At 42.1% G+C, this 24953-nt stretch overlaps 1 protein-coding gene across 1 annotated transcript in view; it reads left to right on the forward strand.

Moving 5' to 3' along the window:
- Positions 1–248: 248 nt before the first annotated feature.
- Positions 249–24953, forward strand: part of RALYL (RALY RNA binding protein like) — a 205340-nt gene continuing 180635 nt past the window's right edge. The window contains exon 1 of the mRNA XM_054985052.1: positions 249–507. Within this exon, the coding sequence (XP_054841027.1) occupies positions 252–507 (256 nt within the window). The 5' untranslated portion in view covers positions 249–251. The remainder of the gene's footprint in view (positions 508–24953) is intronic.

Raw genomic sequence — 24953 nt, forward strand, 5'->3', positions numbered from 1 at the left:
TGTAAATGGACAGATTTATGAGTATACTTTTATATCCCTAAAAATATAGGATTTTAAATTGGCTTTGGGGACTCGACTTTGCCTTTTCTTATTGTTAATTGTGATTAGAATATATATTATTCTCATTTGTCTATCTTGAGACTCAAATCGGTTATTAATTAATTTCTATACCTGATCAGAGCTGATTGTGTGAAGTTAAAACATAATTTTTCGTCATCTTGTTTTAAGGACTGAAGTCAACTGAGCCAACCATGACTGGCAAAACACAGACCAGTAATGTCACCAATAAGAACGACCCCAAGTCCATCAACTCCAGAGTCTTCATCGGCAATCTCAACACAGCCATTGTCAAAAAGGGTGACATAGAGGCAATCTTTGCAAAGTATGGAAAAATTGTTGGCTGCTCAGTCCACAAAGGTTACGCTTTTGTACAGTACATGAGTGAGAGGCACGCAAGAGCTGCAGTGGCAGGAGAAAATGCCAGGATCATCGCAGGGCAGCCACTAGGTGAGTACTTACATGCTATTTCATGTATTCATTTATTGTATATACCCCTGAAGTTTCATCCATCTCAATAGGAGCAAACAACATTTGCCACTTTGCCCACATTATGTATTTGATGCAAAATACATTTTGTTTTTCCTACCAGTTTATATTACTTTTTCAGTGATCTTCCAGATTTCATGATATTAGTGAATAATGCAAGAAGGGAATCAGCATTTGTGCCAAACTAGCAGGTTAGGGGCAGGCTGTGTATTACATGCTATTATGGAAATCTCTGATTTTGAGAGGAGTAGATACGTGGTGAGGGAAGGAATAAATCTTTCCTCATCAACCATGTTCCTCCTCAACAGCTGTCCCCCCACTCCGTATTTTCCAGGTACATAATGTGGTATTTGTTCATTGAGTGAGACGGTAGTCAAATTTATCTACAATAAACAGGTTTAAAAACCAAGTAGAAAAGTGTATTGCATGCCTAAAACATTCCCCAACACATAGAAGGTAGGCCAGTGTGTTGCCCACTGAAGACATGGGGTTTACTGTGAAACTTTTCAAATTGGTCTAAAATCAGGCTTCTGAGTTGCTAGGAGAAGGTAGTATTTCAGGGGGAGAAATCTATCAGAGAGCAAATAACATGCAGGACGTAATGTAATGATGTAAAATGAAATGTGGCTATCAAGAGCTTGGTTCAAAAAGCTTCATCTCTCTGCTGCCTATAAAATGCAGCCAGGAATTATGAAATGCTGTAGGCCTTGGTGTGCTGGTTTGCTGCCCAGCAATCGTAAATTTCACTCAACGTCTCTCGTAGCAATTGTGTGAGATCTATTTTGTTACTTGTTTATTGATGTATAGCTACTTGTTTGTGGAAACTTTATATTTGTTTTATATGATTTGCCTTTAAAATGAATGATTGAAACCAGCAGCTACCAAGTACAATTTGATTTTCTAGATAACTAACAGAGTTAAGAACATGTTCCATAAACTGTGATCCTCACCATGGAACAAATTTGGGTAAGCAGGGAACTGTTAAAATTCACCTCACAATAGCATCAGTGTACGTAGCAGATGACAGACTCCTCCTACAGCTATATCAATATTGTGGTTAAATTTCTAGTTGGCTAATGGAGGTCCCTGTTCACTTAAAGTACAACAGCTGTCTAAAGAGAAGTGTTGATTGAAAGTTGTTACTGGACTATTTAAAATGGTACTGGCCAAAAAAAAAGTTCATAGTGCTCTCTGTGAGTCAGCTTCATTTACAACAGCAGTTACTACTAGATGAATCCTAATCATTTCCTACCAGTTTTTTCTTTACCAAACCGTAAGATCCCTTCCCCTCCCTGGCTGTCACAGAATAGCATAATTGCCGATGAACAGAATAGATACACAAAAATGCAGTGAAGATCTGAAGAGCACATTGTCTGTATGATGGTTGATTGGATATAACAAATACAATGCCTGTGAATCTGATCACAACCTTTTTCTTTTGGAAAAGAAACTTCCAGACAGTCTTATCCGAAGAACAATCTCAAACATGCAGTATTTATTCCATGCTCACATATATGCATATCACTGTTCATATCTTGAAATGACTGAAGCAGCCTTTAGAAATAAATAGCTTGATATGTGCATCAGAGGACCCAACCCATGAAACACTTCACATTTTGAAAATAGTTTTGGGCAGGTATCTGTGTGGGTCTGCAACAGAATAAAAGGATTGGAGTCTAGTGGAACCTTAAAGACCTTCAGAAGGAAGTTTGACAAATACGTTCGAAGTGTTTTGTCAGAAGTCAGCATTATGCAACCACATGATCTATTGATAGAAGTACCATGGGCTAGGCAGGGGGCATGTGTGGATTTTTAGGGGTTGTATTAGATAATTGGGAATTTTATTCTAACCATCATTGAATTATGTTGCCTGTAGAGTTATCTCTGAATTGCTTCAGTTCCTTATTGTTGCACATCTACAGACAACCAATTACAATGAAGCAAGAGCACACCATGACCTCAGAATACAACTTTAATTCCTTAAAAGAGCTTTACAGTTTCTCCTTTTTTGGCTGGAGTTATTTGAAGCTACCACAGATATTCATTATGCATTGGTGAAAGGGGAAGAAAAAAGTGCTCAGAAATCTAACTCTGGAAACATTCAGTCCCTTGCTAGGAATAACAAAGGATTGACTACAGCTGCTTTGGTTGGTGTCCTTTAAAACTAATAAATTAGTTACACTGCGTTTCCATCCTGTTTTGTCTCTGTAAGTATTATTCTCGTACACCAGTCTTCAGGTCCAAATTAGACACAGTCTCCAAGTATCTACTGAGCACTGACTGACATATGGCCTCAGGCAAAATGGCAGTTACAGATAATTATTTTGGACAACATACTCTATTGCACAACCTCTTGGGAAGTACGGGAGCCCGGCAGGGCTTTCTAAATCATGACAACCCAAGAAACTATATGAAGTTTGGGGCAGGTAATAAAGAACCCTTTTAGCAAGAATGCAACATGTACTTTTGTTGTAAACTAAATTGATGTGGCGATAGGGCCATTCTTTTCCTGCACATGTCCTGTGTCCTTGCTCTGAACATGTCTTTTGTATCTTGTGCTTGCAGTGGAAGTGAAACACCCTAGCCATGTGTGCAGATTTGGTAATCAGTTCCTCTCTACAGCCTGAGTGTCCTGTACAGCATGAGAAATGTCACATGTTTATAACAGCTGCAGACTGCAGTCTCGTTTCTGAAAGAGAAGACAACTTTCCTGTACAAAACTATTTATGTGCACATAAATACTTGCAAGGAATTCAAATGTGCATGCTTTCTTTTCAATGTATAGTCCACTTCTGGAAAAGGCAGTCCTAAATACGGGTTTTGCAACTAGGGTTGAGTAAATTCCCTCAGTTCCACACAGGTATTGTTCTGTGGTTCCAATATTATTTGTGATCCATTCCAATTGTCTTCCAGCAAGAAAGGAGGATTTCAGTAAGCTGATAACAAATGTTAAGCAACAAAAACGTTTATTTCATTGCAGTTTATAAATATATTGGAAAAAATGGCTTCCCTGAATTTTTTTTGTTTCATTGCATTCCACAAAAGCATATCATAATTGCCACTGTGGAATACAGAAACAAAAACCCTTTAAAAGTAAGCTGTTGTCTGGTGAAAAATATAACTTTTTCATTGTGATTAAATGTCAAATGAGGATTCTGTTCACTTGTTTCTGTTTTTACTTTTTCTGTAACACTATAACATAAAAGAGCAAAAAAAGGTAGTATGTATGTTCGTATTAACAGTGCTAATTTTGAAGGAGTTTATTTAATTTTCATTATTTGTTTATTATTCCTTATGCATTCATATGCTAAATTCCAACAAAATGATTTTTGCTGTGGTAACACAGGACTTCAAAACCTAGGAGAAGTTTGGCACAGCACAATTTTGCAAGCAACCCTATTTGAAACTCATCTTATTCCAAAAGGACTTATGCAAAAAGGACTTCCTTATTACCTGACATCATAGTGGACACACATCTACATATGATCTGCAATGGACTGTAATCTTAAAGTGCTTGTGTGGGACTTACCAGCTTTTTTAACCATGCCATAGTCTATCTGACAGAGGTTTTTATAATACATTATACTAACACTTTTCCTGGCCTCAGTAGTCCAGGCTAACCCAATCTCACCAGATCTCAGAAGCTAAGCAGGCTTGGTCTTGGTTTGTAATTGGATGGGAGATTGCCAAGGCAAACCTTGGTTGTTATGCAGAGGTAGGCAATGACAAAGCACCTCTGTTAGTCTTTTGCCTTGAAAACGCCAGCAAGGGTCACCATAAGGGGACACTGACTTGACGGTACATTCTACCACCATCATACATACCTCTACATTTTATTTAATAATTTACATCTGTCACTCTGTCTGTCTCCCATCCCCAGTCAATGAGACTTATGTATAGGAGTAAGCATTCTAATCTGACTCATGTAGGTGATAAGTTATGTCTAATTTTCAGTAAATTATTCCCTATGCCTACATTATAGGGGACAATTTATTAAAAATTATATTTGAAATGAGTGGCTAGAATACTTAGTTCTACATGCAAGTACAATTAATTTGAACAGTTCTGACATGACACCACCTTGAGCTTGACATTGAAAAGGAAATAGTAGAAATCTCTATTCCCAGCTAAAATAAAAATGTTGGATAATGTTATTCTTACCTGTTAACTTGCTTCAAATAACATTATGCTTGGTAAATGTGAATAAGGCAGTATGTAATGAAGCTTAAAACTTTAAAAGTAATATGTGAGAGGACTAATTCACACTTCTGTGACAACATAGCATGACATTTGACCTTGCTTATAAATGTTCTACTGTTTAAAACTTCTTCTCTTGACATCAGGGGATGTAGTTTGGAACCATGACTCCCAGCAAGCAGGCTTTGGAATCTTCGCCTTTTCACTGTGAGGACAATCTTTCTGTACAAGAGTTCAGAGTTTCTCAAGAGCACCAACTTGGCCACAGTATGGACTCTACTATGCGTTTTAGTCCTCCCCAGGACCATTTCACTTGCATCAGATCCTTTAGTGGGAAACACTAAGGTCTTCAGACTGACAGACTTTCCATGCTGAGAGACAATTCTCTTGCCATGCTAATATCTTGCACCTTTTCCTCACATTACTTTCTTTGGCTTTGGATTACCTTGGGCTTCATTTCCTGCTCTTTTGCTCTCCAGTTCCAGCTTTGCTAGGCTGTTGTCTGGTGCAGACTATACTACCTGTGTATGGCTCCATTGGAATAAGAGGACTCCCCCAGACTTCGATACTTGGGGCCAGCCCCATCACCCTGACATGGGAAACTTTAGCTGTATGTCATATATTCTCTAGACCGATCTCCTGGCTTTAATACTTTACAGTGCTCCCCAAGATGCAGATGCTACCATCCAAACATAGATTTAAAGTTAAAAGCATATTGTACTCAAACAAACTGAAGCACACTTAACAGCTGGAGTGTGACATTTATGTCTAAGCAACACATTTGTACAGATAGTGTGATTTACTGTGTGGTACACAGCCATAGTAGTAGAATGAGCTATGTGCTGAATGTTTTACTAAGTCAAAGTGGAATTACCTACAAACTGTGCCCTAAAAATGACAATTAACTGCCAAATAAATGGTACTAAAAATAGTTTAAGAGCCTGAATCAGCAGAACAGATCCATAACTTCTTGTAGCATGTATAGTCCCATAAGAACCATTATCTGCCAGAGATGTTGGCTCTTTGTGCAACTGATTTATTGATCCTATATTCGCCAAGTGTATTCCTGGTATTTATAGAATATTTCATGAATCAAGGCCTGCCTTTTATTTTCTGTAGGATGGCTGATTTAGAAAAAATTTAATATACTATAATCAAACTGAGAAACAAACTAGTACTACGACATTTCTCTAGGCACAGTCCTTCCTCTTCTGGGTAAGCATTGAATCATGATAAATGGGTAGGGGGGTAGGTTACATCGGGGTATATGGCCTTGCTGAGGAAAAATAAGCCTTTGTTCCTTTTAAAGAAAACTTTCTTAACTTTCAAACATATAAATTAAACATGGCACAAATTTGAACTTAAGAAGAACCCTTCTGGATCATATCGAAAAGTTCCATCTGGTTCAGCATCCTGTTTTCCACAGCATCCAATAAGATGCTACAGGAAGACATAAGAGCAGGGGTTGGAGACCAACATTTGCCCATTATTGCATTCTGACAGCTGCTATTCAAAGCTATTCTGGCTCCTAAACATCAAATTTACATTTAGCTAACAATGCTTATAGCTGATTGACCCATTCTTCATAAAAACAATTACAAATCAAAACTGGAAGTACCAATCAAGGTTCTGCTTAAAAAAAACCCAGGAGTGCTGGTATATTACTTTTGAAATACGTTTTAAAAGCATATATTTGTTGGTTGAAGATCATTATTGTGAATATGCATTAGTCACGCAGTTTCTGTTAACGAGCCACGTAACAGCTTATGTGGGTAAGCATTTATCTTTTACCTTGAAACAAAATCTTACAAAACAAAATTCAGACCTTGAGAGAGGAGGATTGTTACATGTCTTCAGTGATAGTTATGCACATCTGTGGAACGATCCTTGGTCACCATGAGAGGTTTACTGAGGTACAACTTAAAATCTACACAACACATCCAGAAGCAACACATATACCTACAGCAGACAACAGATACTTCATAATACTGCCCTAAGAACTCTGAATTTTTACTTTCCATACATTGACATAAAGTATTAATATAATCAATTATGACGGTCAGACCAGGAATCACCTGGGACATGCTGCCATTTTGTAGAATGAATCTCTGCCAGAGAACTCTTTATACTAGTGCCGTGGAGACACAATTTTTCTGGGGGGGATGTTGGCAACTAATGCCCCAGGAGCCATTATGGCTTAGGGAGAAAAATCACAGAGGAGGCTGGTTTCCCACTTTCCCTCTTGCTGCAGGGGTCCCAGTACTGCTGTTAAAAGGAACTCCCCAAGGTGACTCACGCTAGATAATGATGGCAGATCTCTGGAAGAAGAGAGGTGTGTTGTGTTTTAATAGCTGCTTTGCAAGTTTTCACATTGTTAATATTTGGAAATTTGTCCCATTAGAGAGACTGTAATTTGTTGCTACATGGATTCGGCCCTTTAGACCTGATGGGAGCAGAAGAAAAGGAGAAAGATGAAAGAGAAAGTAAAGTAGGGCATGTAACAGAAGAATAAAACCACATGTTATTTATTCTGCCTGTGTTGTCTCCTTGCCTCCATTAAGCCACAAAAAAAGTGTCTTCTGTGCAGTCCCACATGGGAACTGTGCATGTGCTGGCCAGTAATGGACGTTCTAAAGCTCCTAAAGGCATAAGATGTTCGCCTAGCCTTTCCCCAAGGGTGAGAGGCTCCCTCAGTACTTCTTTAGCCACTGCTGAAGAAGGATGTCTCATTCCTTGGTTTTCACCTGTAGATGACAGTTAGGGCCTTCAGCGCCATGGCATCTTCAAGAAGTATTCGAGTTGTGGAACTAAGATGGCCCAATTGGATGGGGACAACAAATGCCTGCTATGTCCAGGCGAAGGCCATGACACATTGTGCTGTGTGGTCTGTAAACAATTTACACCCAAGGTATGCCAATTTACACCCAAGTCACAACTGAAATCAGCTCTTTGGGAGTCATCCCTGAAGGGCACTACTGACTGAGCATAATGCCACAGATAACAGACCACAGCACCCAGAATGGGCTTCCTTGGTCCCTCCAGCGTGCTCAGCACCTATTATTGCTGAGAAGGACTAGTCTGTTCCAGTTGCTCCCTTGACAGTTCCACTTTGGTGCCAGTCAGAGCTGCCTTGGAAAAAGGCTAAGCTCAAAGCAAAGCATGATGATAAACCATCAACTTCAAAGTCTCAAAAGAGGATAAAAATCCCCCTCTTCAGTTTCGACTACAGCAGTTGCATGGAATCCATCCAGGATTCTGAGAACTCCCATCTGCAACCCCCAACCGGCGTCCCACTTTGGTTCTATCCCTTTCAGAGGGTGAGATTCCAGAAGTCATAGAATTGTCGACAACCACTTCTCCATTACCACCATCACCAATATGTCCTGTGGAAAGACAGAGGGCTTCCTGGGGCCCATCTGAGGATGACAATAGCTTGGAATTGGCTCCTCTTCATAGATGCCCTCGATTCCATTATTCTCCATAGGGTTTCCTGTATCATTACTACATTTGTGGGTTTGAAGACTCACCGGGCATGTACCCATCTCCTCATTACTTCTTCCATGACAAAGACCCTTATGTTGCAGTTCACTCAGAACCTAAAAATAAAACTAAATCTACATCGGTTCCAGCCACAATTCCTGAAGACGACACTGTCCCAGAACTGACATTAAACCACAATACACAGGCTGATGAGGACTCTGAGTTCGGTTCCAATTTTGCTTCAGAATAATCTCCACCAGAATTCCTTATTGAAGATTCTGCTGTGTCCCCGTGTGAGGATCTCCGCTTGTACACCAAGCAGTTAGTCCAGATGGTGAGATCCCTGGACTTTGAAGTGACCTGTTCTACTCTGACCTGGTCAGATTCAGTCTTCAAGATCCTGCACTCGGAAGCAGTCAGACTGGTGGTATTTCCAATCGTGCAAGGCATGCTTAATGTGACAAAAGATGTATGGTCTAGGCTGACTTCAACTCTGGCAACATCGAAAAAGCTGGACAGTATGTCCTCCAAAGAAGCACAGGCCATTCAGCTTGGAATGATAAGGACGGCAGGAAACTAGACATACTGGGTAGAAATTGTTATGCTTCTACAGCCTTAACCTTTAGAATTGGGAATTATGAGGCCATTATGGCCAGCTATCAAGTTTTCCTGTGGGAAATGATTGGCCCATACTTAAGCCTAATGCCTAATGATAAGCAAAGTTTTTCAAAGAGTGGCTCTAAGGCTCTCCAAACAACAAATTAATATAGCTAGACATATTGAAGATTGTTCTTCCAGAGCTATGGCCTCCATAATTGGAATACATAGGTATGTGTGGCTCAGAACCACAACATTAGTTCCTCACCATGGGATGAGGGTAGAATACCTTCCCTCTGAATGTACAGACCTATTTTCATCCACTATGGATTATGCATGGAAATGATTAAAGATGATAAGGTGACAGCACAGTCATTGGGTATCACACCTCTTTACCCAAATGCTTTTAGACAGAAATTTCCCCCAAGGACATATACACCTTATAGCAATAAACACATTCGGTTCCCAGCCGATGAATGCACTGCCCAGAGGTTCTCAACAGCCTTCTTCCTCAGCCTCTGTTCAACCTTGGAGGAAATACTTCCGAGCCAAATCAAAGGACAGCTCGCAATCTTCAAGGGATCAGTCTGGGTGCAACAAAAAACATTTTTAATGCCAAGCCATCTTGTGTCATGTCAGTCAACCACTCACTTTCTCTACAGGCCTGGGAGTCGATCACCAGGAGGCTTGGGCTGTTATCCATATTCAGTCAAGGCTACTGCCTGGAGTTCCAAGACAATTCTGCCCAACATTCCCCTTCTGTCCAACCCTCTCCATCCTCCCACCTTACTCTTAGAGGAAGTGCAGTCATCACATCATAGAACCATTCCATTCGGTTGTACCGATGGGGTGTTTTCCCGCTATTGTCAACAAAAAGTCAGAAAGCTCCCACCCAATTTTAGACCTCTGTTCCTTAAACAACTTTATAGTTTTCAAAAAGTTCAGAATGTTGTTGTTAAAAGATGCTTTACCGCTGTTGAAACCTTAAGATTGGTTCATTACTGTCGACTTAAAGGATGCATATTTTTATGTTTCAATACATGTTCACTACAAAAAGTTCCTTTGCTTTCAATGTGGCTTGGAGAATTTCCTTTCTGCTCTCCTCTGCCCTTTGTATTTTTATGAAAGTAATGGCAGTAATAGTAAGCCATTTCAGTGTGAAAAGGTGCATCATTTTTCCCTATCTCAACTATTGGCTTCTAGTGGGCTGCTCCAGAGAATCCCTGTCTCAGGACATCTCTGGTCCTGACCATCCTCCACCAGCTGGGCCTGAGGGTCAATATGGAGAATTCATCCCTGGTTCTCCAGCAAAAGATAATATTTGTGGGGGCAATCTTGGGCTCTCCTCCCTAGCCCTTGCTTTCTCTACCATGGAAAGGATAGGGAAATTTCTCAATCTGAACAAGGTCCTTTCGTACAGATATCAAAATGCAAAACAAATTCAAAGACTGGCCTTTCTGACACTGATATTTCCATTCACCAGGTTGACGCTTTGTCCCCTGCAGAACTGGTTCATCAGGGTTATCCACCCACACCAACAGAATCTATACAGGTGATTCTCTGTCCCAAGGTTCATCTACAGATCCCTGGAGTGGTTGAACAACAAACAAAAGCCTTTTAGTGGGGACCCCCTTTGGATCCTCCCCAGTTCACATAGCGATCTCTGCCCAAGAAAAGTTCTACTGGTGGAAGAGACTGCTGATGGAAGAGGCAAGCAGGGTGCTGTTGACCATTATCTCCTCTTTACTGCAATGTCCTGTTTTGCACAGCTTTAGTCCATCAGGCATTGTTAACCCCAGCATTGCCTTTTCATTTTAGGTGGAAAGGTGGAAAGATCCTTCTCTGCCATCACTTTCTGCTAGTAATGCATAGGATCTTATTATATATGCATATATTGAAGAAAGTCACACAAATTTGATGTATTCTTTTATATATTTACCATAGTAGCCATAATAGTCAAAAAGACAACTACCATTTTGAAAGAGGCTTGCATTTTTGGCTGTAAAAACACTGTAGTGAAGATATGAACAAAAACTCTTAAGTATGCACGCATCTCTCTGTGGTTGAACTGCAGTCATTGCATATATTCTGATGCATAAATCATTAGTGAGTTGTATATACAGCTGCCTGAGCATTTTAGCATGCTGGCTGCTATCATTTGCTCATTGAGCAAACCTGAGAGGCCCTTAAACTTTTAGAACAGTGTTTATGTGCAAATAACTAGAAAAACTCAGTGGCACTTTTGTATGTCCCAAATGGACACCAGGTGGTATTTGGAAAAAGAGGTTTAGGTGGACAATAACATTTGAGTGGAAAGCTGCACTAAGCTACCATCAAAATGTCCAGGTGAAACTGGAACTGCTGTGTTGGATGGAGATCAAGGAAGAAAGATAAAAGACAGTTTACTAATGTGCAGCATTTGTACATACTGGTGGTCTGTCGTGTCTAGTACTTTCTCCTCCCTCCATTGCTATGGTACCAGACTTCTTTAGGATAAAAGAATATTTTAGGAGAACCAGGGCTTTTTTTCAGGGGGAACATGGGGGAACGGAGTTCCGGAACCTCTTGAAAATGGTCACGTGGCTGGTGGCCCTGCCCCCGATCTCCAGACAGAGGGGAGTTGAGATTGCCCTCCGTGCCGCTCAGTGGCTCAGAGGGTGATCTCAACTCCCCTCTGTCTGGAGATCAGGGGGCGGGGCCACCAGCCATGTGACCATTTTCTCTGAGGGCAACCCACTGAGTTCCACCACCTCTTTTCCTAGAAAAAAAGCCCTGAGGAGAACTATATACTTAGGATTTTCAAGGGGGTGTTTTGAAGGAGGGTATCAAGCTTGGTAAAATGGCTCCTCCAGTGATGGAGAAGTGCTGGTTGCAACTGTAGTCGGTGTACCTGAAAATTTTCTTCTTGGTATTCTATGTAGGTCCACCTTCTAAGGGAAATATTCTATCTGAAAAATGATCATAATGAATGCAACACACACATACACACAATCAGCTGTTGCCTATTAACTTTTTTGCTTCTACTAGGTTTTTCTTTCCTTGCTTGAAACAATTCTATTTTCTATGTATTGTCGAAGGCTTTCACGGCCGGAGAACGATGGTTGTTGGGGGTTTTCCGGGCTGTCTTGCCGTGGTCTTGGCATTGTAGTTCCTGACGTTTCGCCAGCAGCTGTGGCTGGCATCTTCAGAGGTGTAGCACCAAAAGACAGAGATCTCTCAGTGTCACAGTGTGGAAAAGATGTAGGTCATTTGTATCTACTCAGGAGGGGTGGGGTTGAGCTGAGTCATTCTGTAAGAGTTTCCCAGGGTGTGGAATGCTAATGGCGGGAGGCTTCACTGTATCCTGAGGCGGTTCTTTTGCATATGGATTGGTGCTTGATGTGCTAATCTTCTCTGCAGGGCTATTGTCGGGTGTGGAGTGTTTTGTTGGCCTGGTGTTTTTCAGAACTGGAGCCCATGCTCTGTTCATTCTTAAGGTTTCTTCTTTCCTGTTGAAGTTTTGCTTATGCTTGTGAATTTCAATGGCTTCCCTGTGCAGTCTGACAAAGTAGTTGGAAGTGTTGTCCAGTATTTTGGTGTCCTGGAATAAGATACTGTGCCCTGTTTGAGTTAGGCTATGTTCAGCCACTGCTGATTTTTCAGGCTGTCCAAGTCTGCAGTGTCTTTCATGTTCTTTTATTCTTGTCTGGATGCTACGCTTTGTGGTCCCGATGTAAACTTGTCCACAGCTGCAGGGTATACGGTATACTCCTGCAGAGGTGAGGGGATCTCTGCTGTCTTTTGCTGATCGTAGCATCTGTTGTATTTTTCGGGTGGGTCTGAATACTGCTTGAAGGTTATGCTTTTTCATAAGCTTTCCCATCTGATCAGTAATTCCTTTGATATATGGCAAAAACACTTTTCCTGTAGGAGACTGTTTTTCTTTGGTTGTTTGATTCATCCTGGGTTTGATTGCTCTTCGGATTTCATTTCTGGAGTAGCCATTTGCCTGAAGTGCGTGGTTTAGATGATTAATTTCCTCATTGAGAAAGCGCGGCTCACATATCCGTCTTGCACGATCCACTAATGTTTTCATTATGCCTCTTTTCTGTCGGGGGTGGTGATTGGAGTTTTTGTGTAAGTACCGATCAGTGTGAGTTGGTTTCCTGTAGACCTTGTGACCTAACTGAAAGTTTGCTTTGCGGATGACCAAGGTATCCAGGAATGAGAGTTTTCCCTCATTTGATGTCAAAGATTCAGCAGATTTCATCAACAAAATCAGTTCTCTGAAACTCAATCCACAAGACATACTTGTCAGTTTTGATGTTGTATCCCTGTTTACCAAGGTTCCAGTAAAAGACACTATTGCACTGATTAATCAGATTTTCCCAGAGGATGTAACAGCCTTATTCCATCATTGTCTGACAACCAGTTACTTCCAATGGGACAACGAATTCTATGAACAGATGGATGGGGTGGCCATGGGGAGCCCACTCAGCCCAGTTATAGCAAACTTCTACATGGAACATTTTGAAAAAACAGCTCTAGAATCAGCACCCCACAAACCCAGTGTTTGGTTCCGGTTTGTGGATGATACATTCATCATTTGGAGCCATGGGGAGGAAGAATTGATGGAGTTTTTGAATCATCTCAACAACATCCACCTGAACATACAATTCACAATGGAGAAAGAAAGTGAGGGAAAACTCTCATTCCTGGATACCTTGGTCATCCGCAAAGCAAACTTTCAGTTAGGTCACAAGGTCTACAGGAAACCAACTCACACTGATCGGTACTTACACAAAAACTCCAATCACCACCCCCGACAGAAAAGAGGCATAATGAAAACATTAGTGGATCGTGCAAGACGGATATGTGAGCCGCGCTTTCTCAATGAGGAAATTAATCATCTAAACCACGCACTTCAGGCAAATGGCTACTCCAGAAATGAAATCCGAAGAGCAATCAAACCCAGGATGAATCAAACAACCAAAGAAAAACAGTCTCCTACAGGAAAAGTGTTTTTGCCATATATCAAAGGAATTACTGATCAGATGGGAAAGCTTATGAAAAAGCATAACCTTCAAGCAGTATTCAGACCCACCCGAAAAATACAACAGATGCTACGATCAGCAAAAGACAGCAGAGATCCCCTCACCTCTGCAGGAGTATACCGTATACCCTGCAGCTGTGGACAAGTTTACATCGGGACCACAAAGCGTAGCATCCAGACAAGAATAAAAGAACATGAAAGACACTGCAGACTTGGACAGCCTGAAAAATCAGCAGTGGCTGAACATAGCCTAACTCAAACAGGGCACAGTATCTTATTCCAGGACACCAAAATACTGGACAACACTTCCAACTACTTTGTCAGACTGCACAGGGAAGCCATTGAAATTCACAAGCATAAGCAAAACTTCAACAGGAAAGAAGAAACCTTAAGAATGAACAGAGCATGGGCTCCAGTTCTGAAAAACACCAGGCCAACAAAACACTCCACACCCGACAATAGCCCTGCAGAGAAGATTAGCACATCAAGCACCAATCCATATGCAAAAGAACCGCCTCAGGATACAGTGAAGCCTCCCGCCATTAGCATTCCACACCCTGGGAAACTCTTACAGAATGACTCAGCTCAACCCCACCCCTCCTGAGTAGATACAAATGACCTACATCTTTTCCACACTGTGACACTGAGAGATCTCTGTCTTTTGGTGCTACACCTCTGAAGATGCCAGCCACAGCTGCTGGCGAAACGTCAGGAACTACAATGCCAAGACCACGGCAAGACAGCCCGGAAAACCCCCAACAACCATAATTCTATTTTCTTTTTATCCTTGATACAACAACTGCAAACATTTTATTGGAAGATACATACAAAAGGAAGTATATTTTCCTTGAATGCGTAGGCTTGTATTTCATCATTTTGGCAATGCATTAACTAAAGATAAAATGCATTAGTCATTAGGCTAATCCTTTCATAGCCCCAGAAGTTGTTTTGCAGAATTATCTCAAGCTCTTTGCCTTTCTGGAAGTGTTTTCAGCCAGGTCCACTAAACTACATGTTGATTATTCTATTTAGCACATCCATAATGATGTGAAAGGAATATTCAGTTAACTGAGCCAAATGAGACCACCCAAATTGGACCACTACTACTTTCCCATGATAGGAATTTACTTGCATCATGAGTGGGTTTTTTTCACCTATATAATACCAGTTCGTTTAATACTCTGTATGCACAACAAAATTAATCCCGTTCACCTCACCCGTTATTTCTTCTCTTATTTTAAATAATATTAAGATGATTGGATCCAACAGCATGTTGTTGTTTTTGTTAATGATCCAACCAATTTATCTGCTGGTGAAAAGGTAAGGTGCATCCTCCCCCCTTGACAATCAAAAATGCCATGCTGGGGATCATGATGAGATCTACAAAAGACAGGTGTAATGTGAGCTGGATTAAGGAAGGGTATTAAGTAAGAGTGAGTGAAAAACCTCACTGGATCAAACCCATTATTTGTACTATGTCATTCTTATGCATATTTTTTGTTACATTCCAATGTATAAAATAATTTTTAAAGAAATAAAGTGCTTTCAGAAATCACGAGTGCCAGAATGACACATCTTGTCAGTATAATAGTATAAAGAATGCGCAAGTTGGTTGTTGTGGGTTTTCCAGGCTGTATTGCCGTGGTCTTGGCATTGTAGTTCCTGACGTTTCGCCAGCAGCTGTGGCTGGCATCTTCAGAGGTGTAGCACCAAAAGACAGAGATCTCTCAGTGTCACAGTTTTTCTACGAAATGACCCCTGGACTTAAGAACGAAATTGAGATAATTCTGGCGAAACGTCAGGAACTACAATGCCAAGACCACGGCAATACAGCCCGGAAAACCCACAACAACAGTGCGCAAATTCTTTGTCCATCTTTTAGTGAGAGCTTCTACTTTAAAATGTAAACTCTCCCCCCTTCAAAACTGAAAAATCTTTAATGAATCTTGCTTAATACTTACTTTGTGTGCATATTGAGAAACGGGTTATTATATAATGAAAGAATGTTAACTAAGTTAATAGCTATAGTGTTAGAAGAGGACTTAAAGCCATGCTTATGAAGCAGCTTTTGTTGGCACAGAGCTTAAATTTGAAGAGTTTCTTTCTGTTATAACTCAGTCAATTAATTGGAATGGTGCTGAAATTCAGGAAACTGCCGCATCATATTTTATTGTAATTTCATGCTTGTTCCCTCTGAAATTGCACACAGTATGACTAGGAATACAAATAGAAAATAAAGATCTGTGCCGTACTGGAATCTGTTGGAGCCAGCTCTTTAATCTAGTTGTCTTCAGAGTGTGAATTATCTTGTGCGGTTGCACAAGGCACAATCTTATCCCCCATGTTATTCAACCTGTATATAAAGCCTTTAGGAGAAATCATCCATAGCTATTGTTAGAAGCAAGGCTTTTTTTTGAGGTAGAATGCCCCGGAAGGTGTTCCAGCAGTTCTGGAATCTGCCCATATGATTCCTTCCTCCTTCAGCCCCGTGGGCTCTCAAGAGGAGCCTAAGCTGCTTTGAGTTCATTCTGCTTTCTTTTCATTCCTCTGAGTGTGTGTGTGTGTGTGTATGAGAGAGAGAGAGAGAGAGATCAGATGCTGCTCAGGCCTGATGCGGGCTCTGCAGAAGAGGTTAAGCTGCTTTGAGTTCATTCTACTTTCTTTTCATTCCTATATGAGAGAGAGAGAGAGAGAGCAAGCTGGGGCCCAGTGCGGGCTCTGCAGTGGAGACTAAGCTGCTTTGAGTTCATTTTGCTTTTTTTCATTCCTCTGTGTGTGTGAGAGAGAGGGAGAGAGAGAGCGCAAGCTGGGGCCCAGCATGGGCTCTGCAGAGGAGGCTAAGGTACTTTGAGTTCATTCTGCTTTCATTTCATTCATTGGGTTTTGTGGTTGTGTGTGCTGCTTTGAGTTCATTCTGTTTTATTTTCATTGGGGGAGTGGGTGGGTGGGGCTGTGTGTGTATGTATGCTGCTTTGAGTTCATTCTGCTTTCTTTTCATGAGGGTGGGAGCTGTGTATGTGTGCGTGCGTGCTGCTTTGAGTTCATTCTGCTTTTCATATTGTGGGAGCTGTGTATGCTGCTTTGAGTTCATTCTGCTTTCTTTTCATGCGGATGGCTGGGGCTGTGCATGTATGTGTGTGTGTTGCTTTAATTCTTTTATTGACTGAAGTTGGCATTGTTATGGTTCCCACAGCTTTTGAATGCAGATTGGTTCTGGGTTAGTTAAATATATCGGTTATGGTTATTTGTATTAGTTAAAATATCAGTTATGGTTATTCCAGTTTTATGCTAGGAATGGATAGCTGTGTCCAGGTCACAGAAGGCTTTCATCAATATATTCATCAACATATATGTGTTCTTAAGTCCAGGGGTCATTTTGTAGAAAAAGAGCTGGAGGAATTCATTAGCATAACTCATCAGCATATGCCATGCCCCTTGACATCACCGGAAATGTTTCATTAGCATAACTGATTTGCATATGCCACACCCTCTGGCATTACCTATCCTGGCTGTTTTGGACCCAATCCTGGACATTCAGGGCCGAAATTAGGCCCAAAATGGCAAAAGGGGGCTGAAAATGGCCAAAAAGGGGCCCAAAATGGTCAGGAATGGGCTGCTGCTGAGCAGGAAAGTGATCCACCACCCATCAGAGGCCCAATCTGGGCCGTTTTGGCCCCAATCCAGGACGAAATGGGTCCTAAATGGCCAAGAGTCAGGTGGGTGGGGCCACCTGACATATGACCTCTTTTGGGAACTGCCGGAACTGTGTTCTGGCACGTTCCCCCTTGAAATGACCCCTGCTTATGTCTTAATAGCTGTAACTCAAATGGTTCTCCTCACCCTCAGCTGATTAACATCACTGAAATTGCAGTGGGCATATGGGTGTTAAGGAAGTTTTTATGAATATTGTTTGTCTGGGACATTGGAATATTTATGAGCATTTCACAATGTCACAATCGCTTAGCCATTGGTAAGGTAGAGTTGGAAGGCAACAAAAAAAAGCCATTTTAAACTAAGTATGAATCTAATGCAGCTAAAGTTGAGTATCTTCTTTTGAATTGCTCCAGTAAAGCAAAACCCTCCATGAAAATTTGACAATTCAGTATTCATTAGATTAGGGATTTCAGACACTGTGGAATTTTGAGAAAGAATTTTGGATTTTTTCCCCCTTCGCTGGCAGAGGGAATCTTTTAGAATTTAGATTTGTGAGATGGGTTTTGGATTTTTAGAGGCCTCCTCCTCCTTGCACATTTTAAAATATGATTCCAAAGAAATGAAATGTTTGGGAAAGGGAATGGAAGATTTTACTTTTTGTAGAGGATACATAAAGGAAAAAAACACTTTCTCGTAATAGTTTAATTTTCCAAGCTTACTAACATTTATCTCATTGTAATGCATTGTGCTGGCTTCCGGGAAATGGCATCACTTCTGGGAGCAGTATCATTTCCGGGAGTGACGCCATCACACATGTCCGGGAGCGAGCACACAGTTTGCGCATACACATGTGGTAAAAAAGAGTTCCACCACCTCTTTTCACAGAAAAAAAAGCCCTGGTTAGAAATCAAACCCTACCCTCCTGCTAATAGGGAAGTTTATGAATATGGCTATATCTTCAACCCTCTTGTCAGGGCTTGCCGCCGCTGCCGCTGGGCGTGGCATTGGGCGGTCTGCTCCTGACGTCATAGGGGGGCCAGGGATGCTGCAGGACCCTGCTCTGTTAAAGGAGGGGCGGTATACCTCACCCAGACTCCCTCTCAGTCCACTCGCTGGCCTGCTCAACCTGGCCTGCTTGCCCCCTGTGTCCTTCTTCATCCCCTCCTTCCAGAACTCTCCTCCAAACCTCCACTCTTGCATTGCACCACTCTCACTCCACATTATCACTCCTTACTCACATCCACCACCACAGGGCTCTTCCCAGCCAGCTTTTATAGGGCTTCCTTCTACTGCCCCACCCCTCTTCCAGCCCAGTCTTGGGCTGCACCAAGCAGTTGCAGCTGGGGTAGCTGATCTGACCCCACTGACCAGCACCAGCTGTGCCTTGTTCCCTGGCTGCCCAGCCTCCCTGCCTTGGCTGATTGCTGAAGGCCTGTCCAGCTGCAGTCCCCTGGCTAGCAGCTCGGCCTCCCTGGCTGAGCTGATGGCTGAAGGTGGGTCCAGCTGCGGCTCCTTGGCTGGTTGCCCAGGGTTTCCTGCAGAGTGCCTCCAATAGCCCCACCTGGAGTGGCTTGGCTTTTGGCAACTCCTGGGCCAGGCTACTATTTTCTAGCTGGGGCGTGGCTTTGGGCTGTTGGGGCTGCTGCTGCTTCTCCTCCTTAGGTAAGGTCTTTGGGTGGGTGACTGCTGGGCCCCCAATCCCTCTGCCCTTGCCCCCTTCTGCCTTGCTTAGTCCCCTTTCCTTCCCCAGGGGAGTGGGACTCGCTGGCTTCTCTCTGTCTCCCCCTGACTCCTGAAGCCCTGGGCCTTTGCCTCTTGCCCCTGGCGCTGGCAGGTTCTGGCTCCATTTGCCCGTGGGAGGGGATGACCTGCTGTCCCCAGGCTGCCCCCTCTGCTTGCCAGTCAGACCGGTTGACCTACTGCCTGCTGGCTGACCGGTTGACCTGCTGGCTGCTGGCTGCCCCCTCTGTTTGCCCGTCAGCCCGGTTGACCTGCTGTTCCCTCTTGTCAAGTCTGGGGGCTGGGGCTCAGACCCCGGACACCTCTCATGTGCTTCAAGCACAAGACATGCTGCCTGACCAGGCAGAACAGTTCCTGATCTGGCTAGAAGGGAAAGGTACTGGAATGTGAGTCATAGGCAAGGTTGACTAGCTGCCCCACACCCTAGAGATGTCCAAATATTTAAAGACAAAATAGGTCTTCCAAGAGTTCCTCAGTTAATCTCATCCATACCCTTTCGAGCTTCCTCCTCCTCCTCCCCTAATCAAGGCTACTCAGGGATCTGACAGCCCTTCGTATCCAACAATCATGGGTCATCAATCACTTTTCTTACCTTTAGTAACACCCAGAGGGTCCAATCAAGTCTTTCCTATTTTATTGTCTCATCTCCAGAGACAGCCATTAAGCCATTGTTTTGGGGCAGAAGATGTGATCCTGCTCAGGGTATGTTCCACAGTATAACTGGAATGCCCTACCATGTGCTAAGTGTGTGTGTGTGTGCGCGTCCGTCCATCCCTGGTTGCTATGCACACTCTCAGATGCATATCTGAGTCTTCTCCTTCTTGCTTCAAAGCGCTGGTCGCTCAGCCGCTACTCTCTATGGACGTCCTCTATCTCCTAGACTGGTAAATATCACCTGGCCCTGAATCTCCCTCTTCCTCCAAATTTTCTTAGTTAGCTCTGTGTGTATGTTGTGTGTGATGTGATGTGATATGTGTGTGTGTACTCTTGCTGCCCCTTTAATAAAACCATTCTTGTTGAACACCCACCTGGTTCTTTTAGAGAGTTCTTTAAGGGAATGATATTGATATACATTGGTGGAGATCCTGCTAGTTACCCCCTCTTGCTGCGTCTTCTTGAATGCTAATTTCCCTCCAACTCGCAAAGAGACACCCCCCCCCCCAATTTGGGTAACACTATGGAATTGGATGCCATCATCATGCAGATGATACCCAAGACTATATCTTGCTATCCAAATCCTCTGGTGAGGCAGTAGAGGTCCTGAGTCGCTGCTTGACAGTTGTGGTCAAATAGCTGAAAGGAGATAAAACTGAAACTGAACCAAGACAAGATAAAAGTGATGCTTTGGGGGAAAACAGAAATCTTGACTGACATTGTGCTTTCCCCTTTCAGTAGCGTTCAGTTGATCCTGTCTGACTTCGCTAAGATGCTAGGGATCATACTGGATCCAGCACTGCTGCTAGAGAAACAAGTAAATGCAGCTGCAAAAAAGGTCTCCTGCCAACTCAGACAAGCCTGGAAGATGGCCTCCCCTACCTTAACATGGCAACCTGGATTCACACCTGAGTAACATCAAGCCTAGGCTACTGCAATACATTCTGCATATGTCTGCACTCAATAACAACTTGGAGACTCCAGATGATGCAGAACTCTGCAGCTCACTTATTATCAGGAGCTAGGTGGAACATGCATATTACTCCTGCAGTAACTCTATTGCCCACTCATTAGTTACTGGGCTCATTTCAAAATTTTGATTATTGCATATAGAAAGCCCTTCATGGCCTTAATTCCTCATATCTGCCGGTCGGTCGGTTGTGGGACTCCACTAATTGAATTGATTAAAAACTTTGAGTTTTACTGTCACTATTAAGGCTTGTCTATTAATGTGGTGAAAGCCAAGGTCATGATATTTAGTAAAAGGAAAGGGGGGAAATCTTCAGATGGTATATAGCAGGCCAATCTATGGAACAGGTTAACCAATTTAAATACCCGGGAATCGATTTTGAAGCATCCCTTGAATGGAAAACACATTTGGATTTGGCAAAAAATACTGTCTTGAGAGTAGGGAGGACAATTGTAAAATATTTTTATACATTGGGAGGTGAATCGGTCCCCTTGGCTTTAAAGGTATATAATGCTAAGGTTCTAAATCAATTTTTGTATGGTGCAGAAATCTGGATTCAGGCTGCTTCTAAGAGAATGAATTACATCCAGTATGATTTTTTACAACGCTTATTGACTACTCCCAGATGTGTTTTGGGAATAGCTCTGAGAGCTGAATTGGGCGAAATATCGATGGAAGCTAAGGCATAGATAAAAAGCATTTCTTTTTAAAGTAAAGATTTTAATATCTGAGGGAGGGCCCATTCTACTTGGACTCATCCAGGCAGATAAATATAATAATGAACAACACAAGGGAAACGCCCGGATAGTAAGAGCGCAAACAAACAACGATTCCGGGAATCAACAGTTAATAACAATTCATTTTCATTTTATAGTGCAAAAGTGCCAATGTGCAAAGTGCAAAGATACAGAACAATAAATATAATAAATACAATAAGAACTTATGTTTCTCGTGTCCAATTGATCATGGAATAATGATGTCCAAAAAGGGAATAGCATGAAAACCCACACAGGGGCTGAACATAGAGTCACAATATGGGATAAGAGATGACCCCAGTCCAAATTGTAGTAAAATCCAAACGTGCCGACGGGATTATGCGAGCATCTTATACAATTCCCGTTTCGTATAGATGATACTTCTTCCTGGGCACAGTTAATTCTGGACTGTAACAAAAATATAATCTCTTCTTAAAATTGTGAAATTTCCTTAAAACATTCAACAACAATTTATCACAATACATACTTACTGGTCACCATATGAATAGATACACCAATGTGACAGTACATATGTTCATCCCAACTTCAATACTTCAATACATCACAGCAATGAACAATAGCATGGACATGAAACATACAGGAAGAGGGAACCTCCTAAATACATAATTAACAAATGAATTGATTAATAGGTCCTGTCATCAGGGACCACAAAACTTACAGCAATCATACAGCCATCAGATAGTAAAACTTACAGATAGTAAAACTTACACACAGCTAACAAGTAAACCCATCATATCTATGTATCTGAACTGGTTACCTAGTTGGGCTTATACTATTGTGCAAGGAGAAGTGGAAGGATTACTGGGGAAAGTGGAAACAATACCGGCAAATTTCAATGTTACCCCAAAAAGCAGGAATAGTCAATTTCATTATTAAGCCCGCCCGGGGCCAGGCTCCGCAATTTGAAAATCCACCTCGTTTCCAATTGCAATAGTCTCCTAGGACTATCTTCAGTGAATGGTTCTTTAATCATGTCGGCCACTGTAACCCTAAGGTCCCCCAAGCTATGATGATAATTCAAATAATGCAAGACCAGAGGTGCCTCCCTGACTTGGTTCCTTATCCTGGACACATGCTCCTGGACTCTGATTTTGAGCGGACGCGTAGTGCTGCCCACGTAATACAGTGGGCAGCTGCACTGGATGACATAAACCACGTATGAAGACCTGCATGTGGTAAAGCCGCGGCAATATTCCTGTCTATCCCTAATTATTTCCTCAAATTTAACCATATATGGGCAGACATTACAATCCCCGCATCTAAAATGTCCCTTGGGAGCCGTTCCACCACGATTCTGAGAAGGATCGTAACGTTCAAATTCAGAACGTGTTAGTATATCCTTGAGAGATTTAGTTCTACGGAGGCCGATAGCTGGACTGACTTCACACCCAGGGATATTATCTATTAAATGCCAATGCTTCCGAATAATGCGGGAAATTGGGGTAGCCAAAGTTGTGTAATTAAGAGCCCACTTTAAACGGTTATTGCCTACGCGGGATTTTGGAACAAGTAATTGTTCCCGTGGCGTGCCCATAGCTCGATTTTTTGCCGAGCTGATCGCTGGCAATGGGTAACCCCTGCTAGAAAATGCCCGTTCTAATTGGGTGCAGCTGGTCCTAAAGTCCCCTGTATTGGAGGAATTTCGCTTCAGCCTCAGGAACTGGCCCACTGGGATATTGTATTTCAAGCGTTGCGGGTGGAAGGAGGAAAAATGGAGGTATGAGCACCTATCTGTGCCTTTCTTAAAGGGCCGCACGCCAAGTTTCCTATCGTTAATTTTATAGACACTAACGTCCAAGTAGTTAATGCATGCGCTGCTACCCTGCCAGGTAAACTTGATATCAGGGCTGATGGTATTTACCCATCTGCCAAACTGCTCTCCAATCTCCCGAGTCCTAATAATGGCCATGATGCCATCAATATAACGACAATAATATACAATATTGTCCTTAAGAGGGTTGTTGTCCCTGTTCAAAATGTAATCTCTCTCCAGTTGGGCCATAAAGAGGTTGGCGATGCTGGGAGCGGCAGCACACCCCATCGCCACCCCTTTAGTTTGATAATAGAAAACCCCATCAAACTTGAAATAATTCCGCTCTAATATAATATCTAAGATGTTAAGAAGAAATGGAGTAGAGGGGCTTTGATTAGATCTAGTTAGTAAAGATGTTTCTACCACAGCCCTCGCCCCGTCGTGGGGGATCGAGGTATATAATGAGACCACGTCCAGTGTCATCAAAAAAGCGGTGCTGGGGAGCTCCAATTGCTCCACCGAAGAAATAAAGTGCATCGTATCCCGTAAATATGCCTCAGTCTGGACCACAAGTGGCTGTAAAAAGTGGTCCAAAAAAATGGAAAGTGGTTCCATAACATAAGTTCTTATTGTATTTATTATATTTATTGTTCTGTATCTTTGCACTTTGCACATTGGCACTTTTGCACTATAAAATGAAAATGAATTGTTATTAACTGTTGATTCCCGGAATCGTTGTTTGTTTGTTTAGATAAATATAATAGTCAATGGGATCAACTATTGGGAAAGAAAATGAAATGTCTAGGAATAACAAACAATATGATCAAGACTACAGAACCAAAGATATAATTAGGCAAATAAAAGTATGTGTCAGAAAGTTGAACATTACTAGTACGTCTGTTAGGGCATGGAGGGTATGTTTGACACTTCACTTAGTATTGCCCTCCTGATGCAACTGCTGAAGTATTTTTATCCTCTGACAGTACCAAAGCTCAAAAGAGCTTTTACTCTAGCATTGTGACACTGAGAGATCTCTGTCTTTTGGTGCTACACCTCTGAAGATGCCAGCCACAGCTGCTGGCGAAACGTCAGGAACTGCAATGCCAAGACCACGGCAATACAGCCCGGAAAACCCACAACAACCATCGTTTTCCGGCCGTGAAAGCCTTCGACAATACATAGAACTTTTAAAATCAGGTAATTAGCTATACTGTAAGAAATGGTTCAGAGGGATGCCTTGGTAAAGGGGGAAGGTACTATAGATTATTCTACTGGGTTCTACTGGTTGATGTACATTTTAACATTGTTATAGATGTCATGTTTAACTACTTAAGCTTTGTTTCAGCAATGTTTTCATCTAGATTTCATCTGTGTTTGAATTTGTTTTCAAACTTCTGTAAACCATGCTCTATTGTAATCCATACCCTTGCAATATTATACAGCAATTTATTTTCTCCTATATGAAATTAATGGCAGAATGGAAAAAGAACTTCTACTGGGACTGGAGCAGGAAGAAAGGAAGGACTCCAGAACAATGGAGAGGCAATTTCGATA

Source organism: Eublepharis macularius, chromosome 7 (genome assembly GCF_028583425.1).
Source record: "Eublepharis macularius isolate TG4126 chromosome 7, MPM_Emac_v1.0, whole genome shotgun sequence".
NCBI classification, from domain to species: domain Eukaryota; kingdom Metazoa; phylum Chordata; class Lepidosauria; order Squamata; family Eublepharidae; genus Eublepharis; species Eublepharis macularius.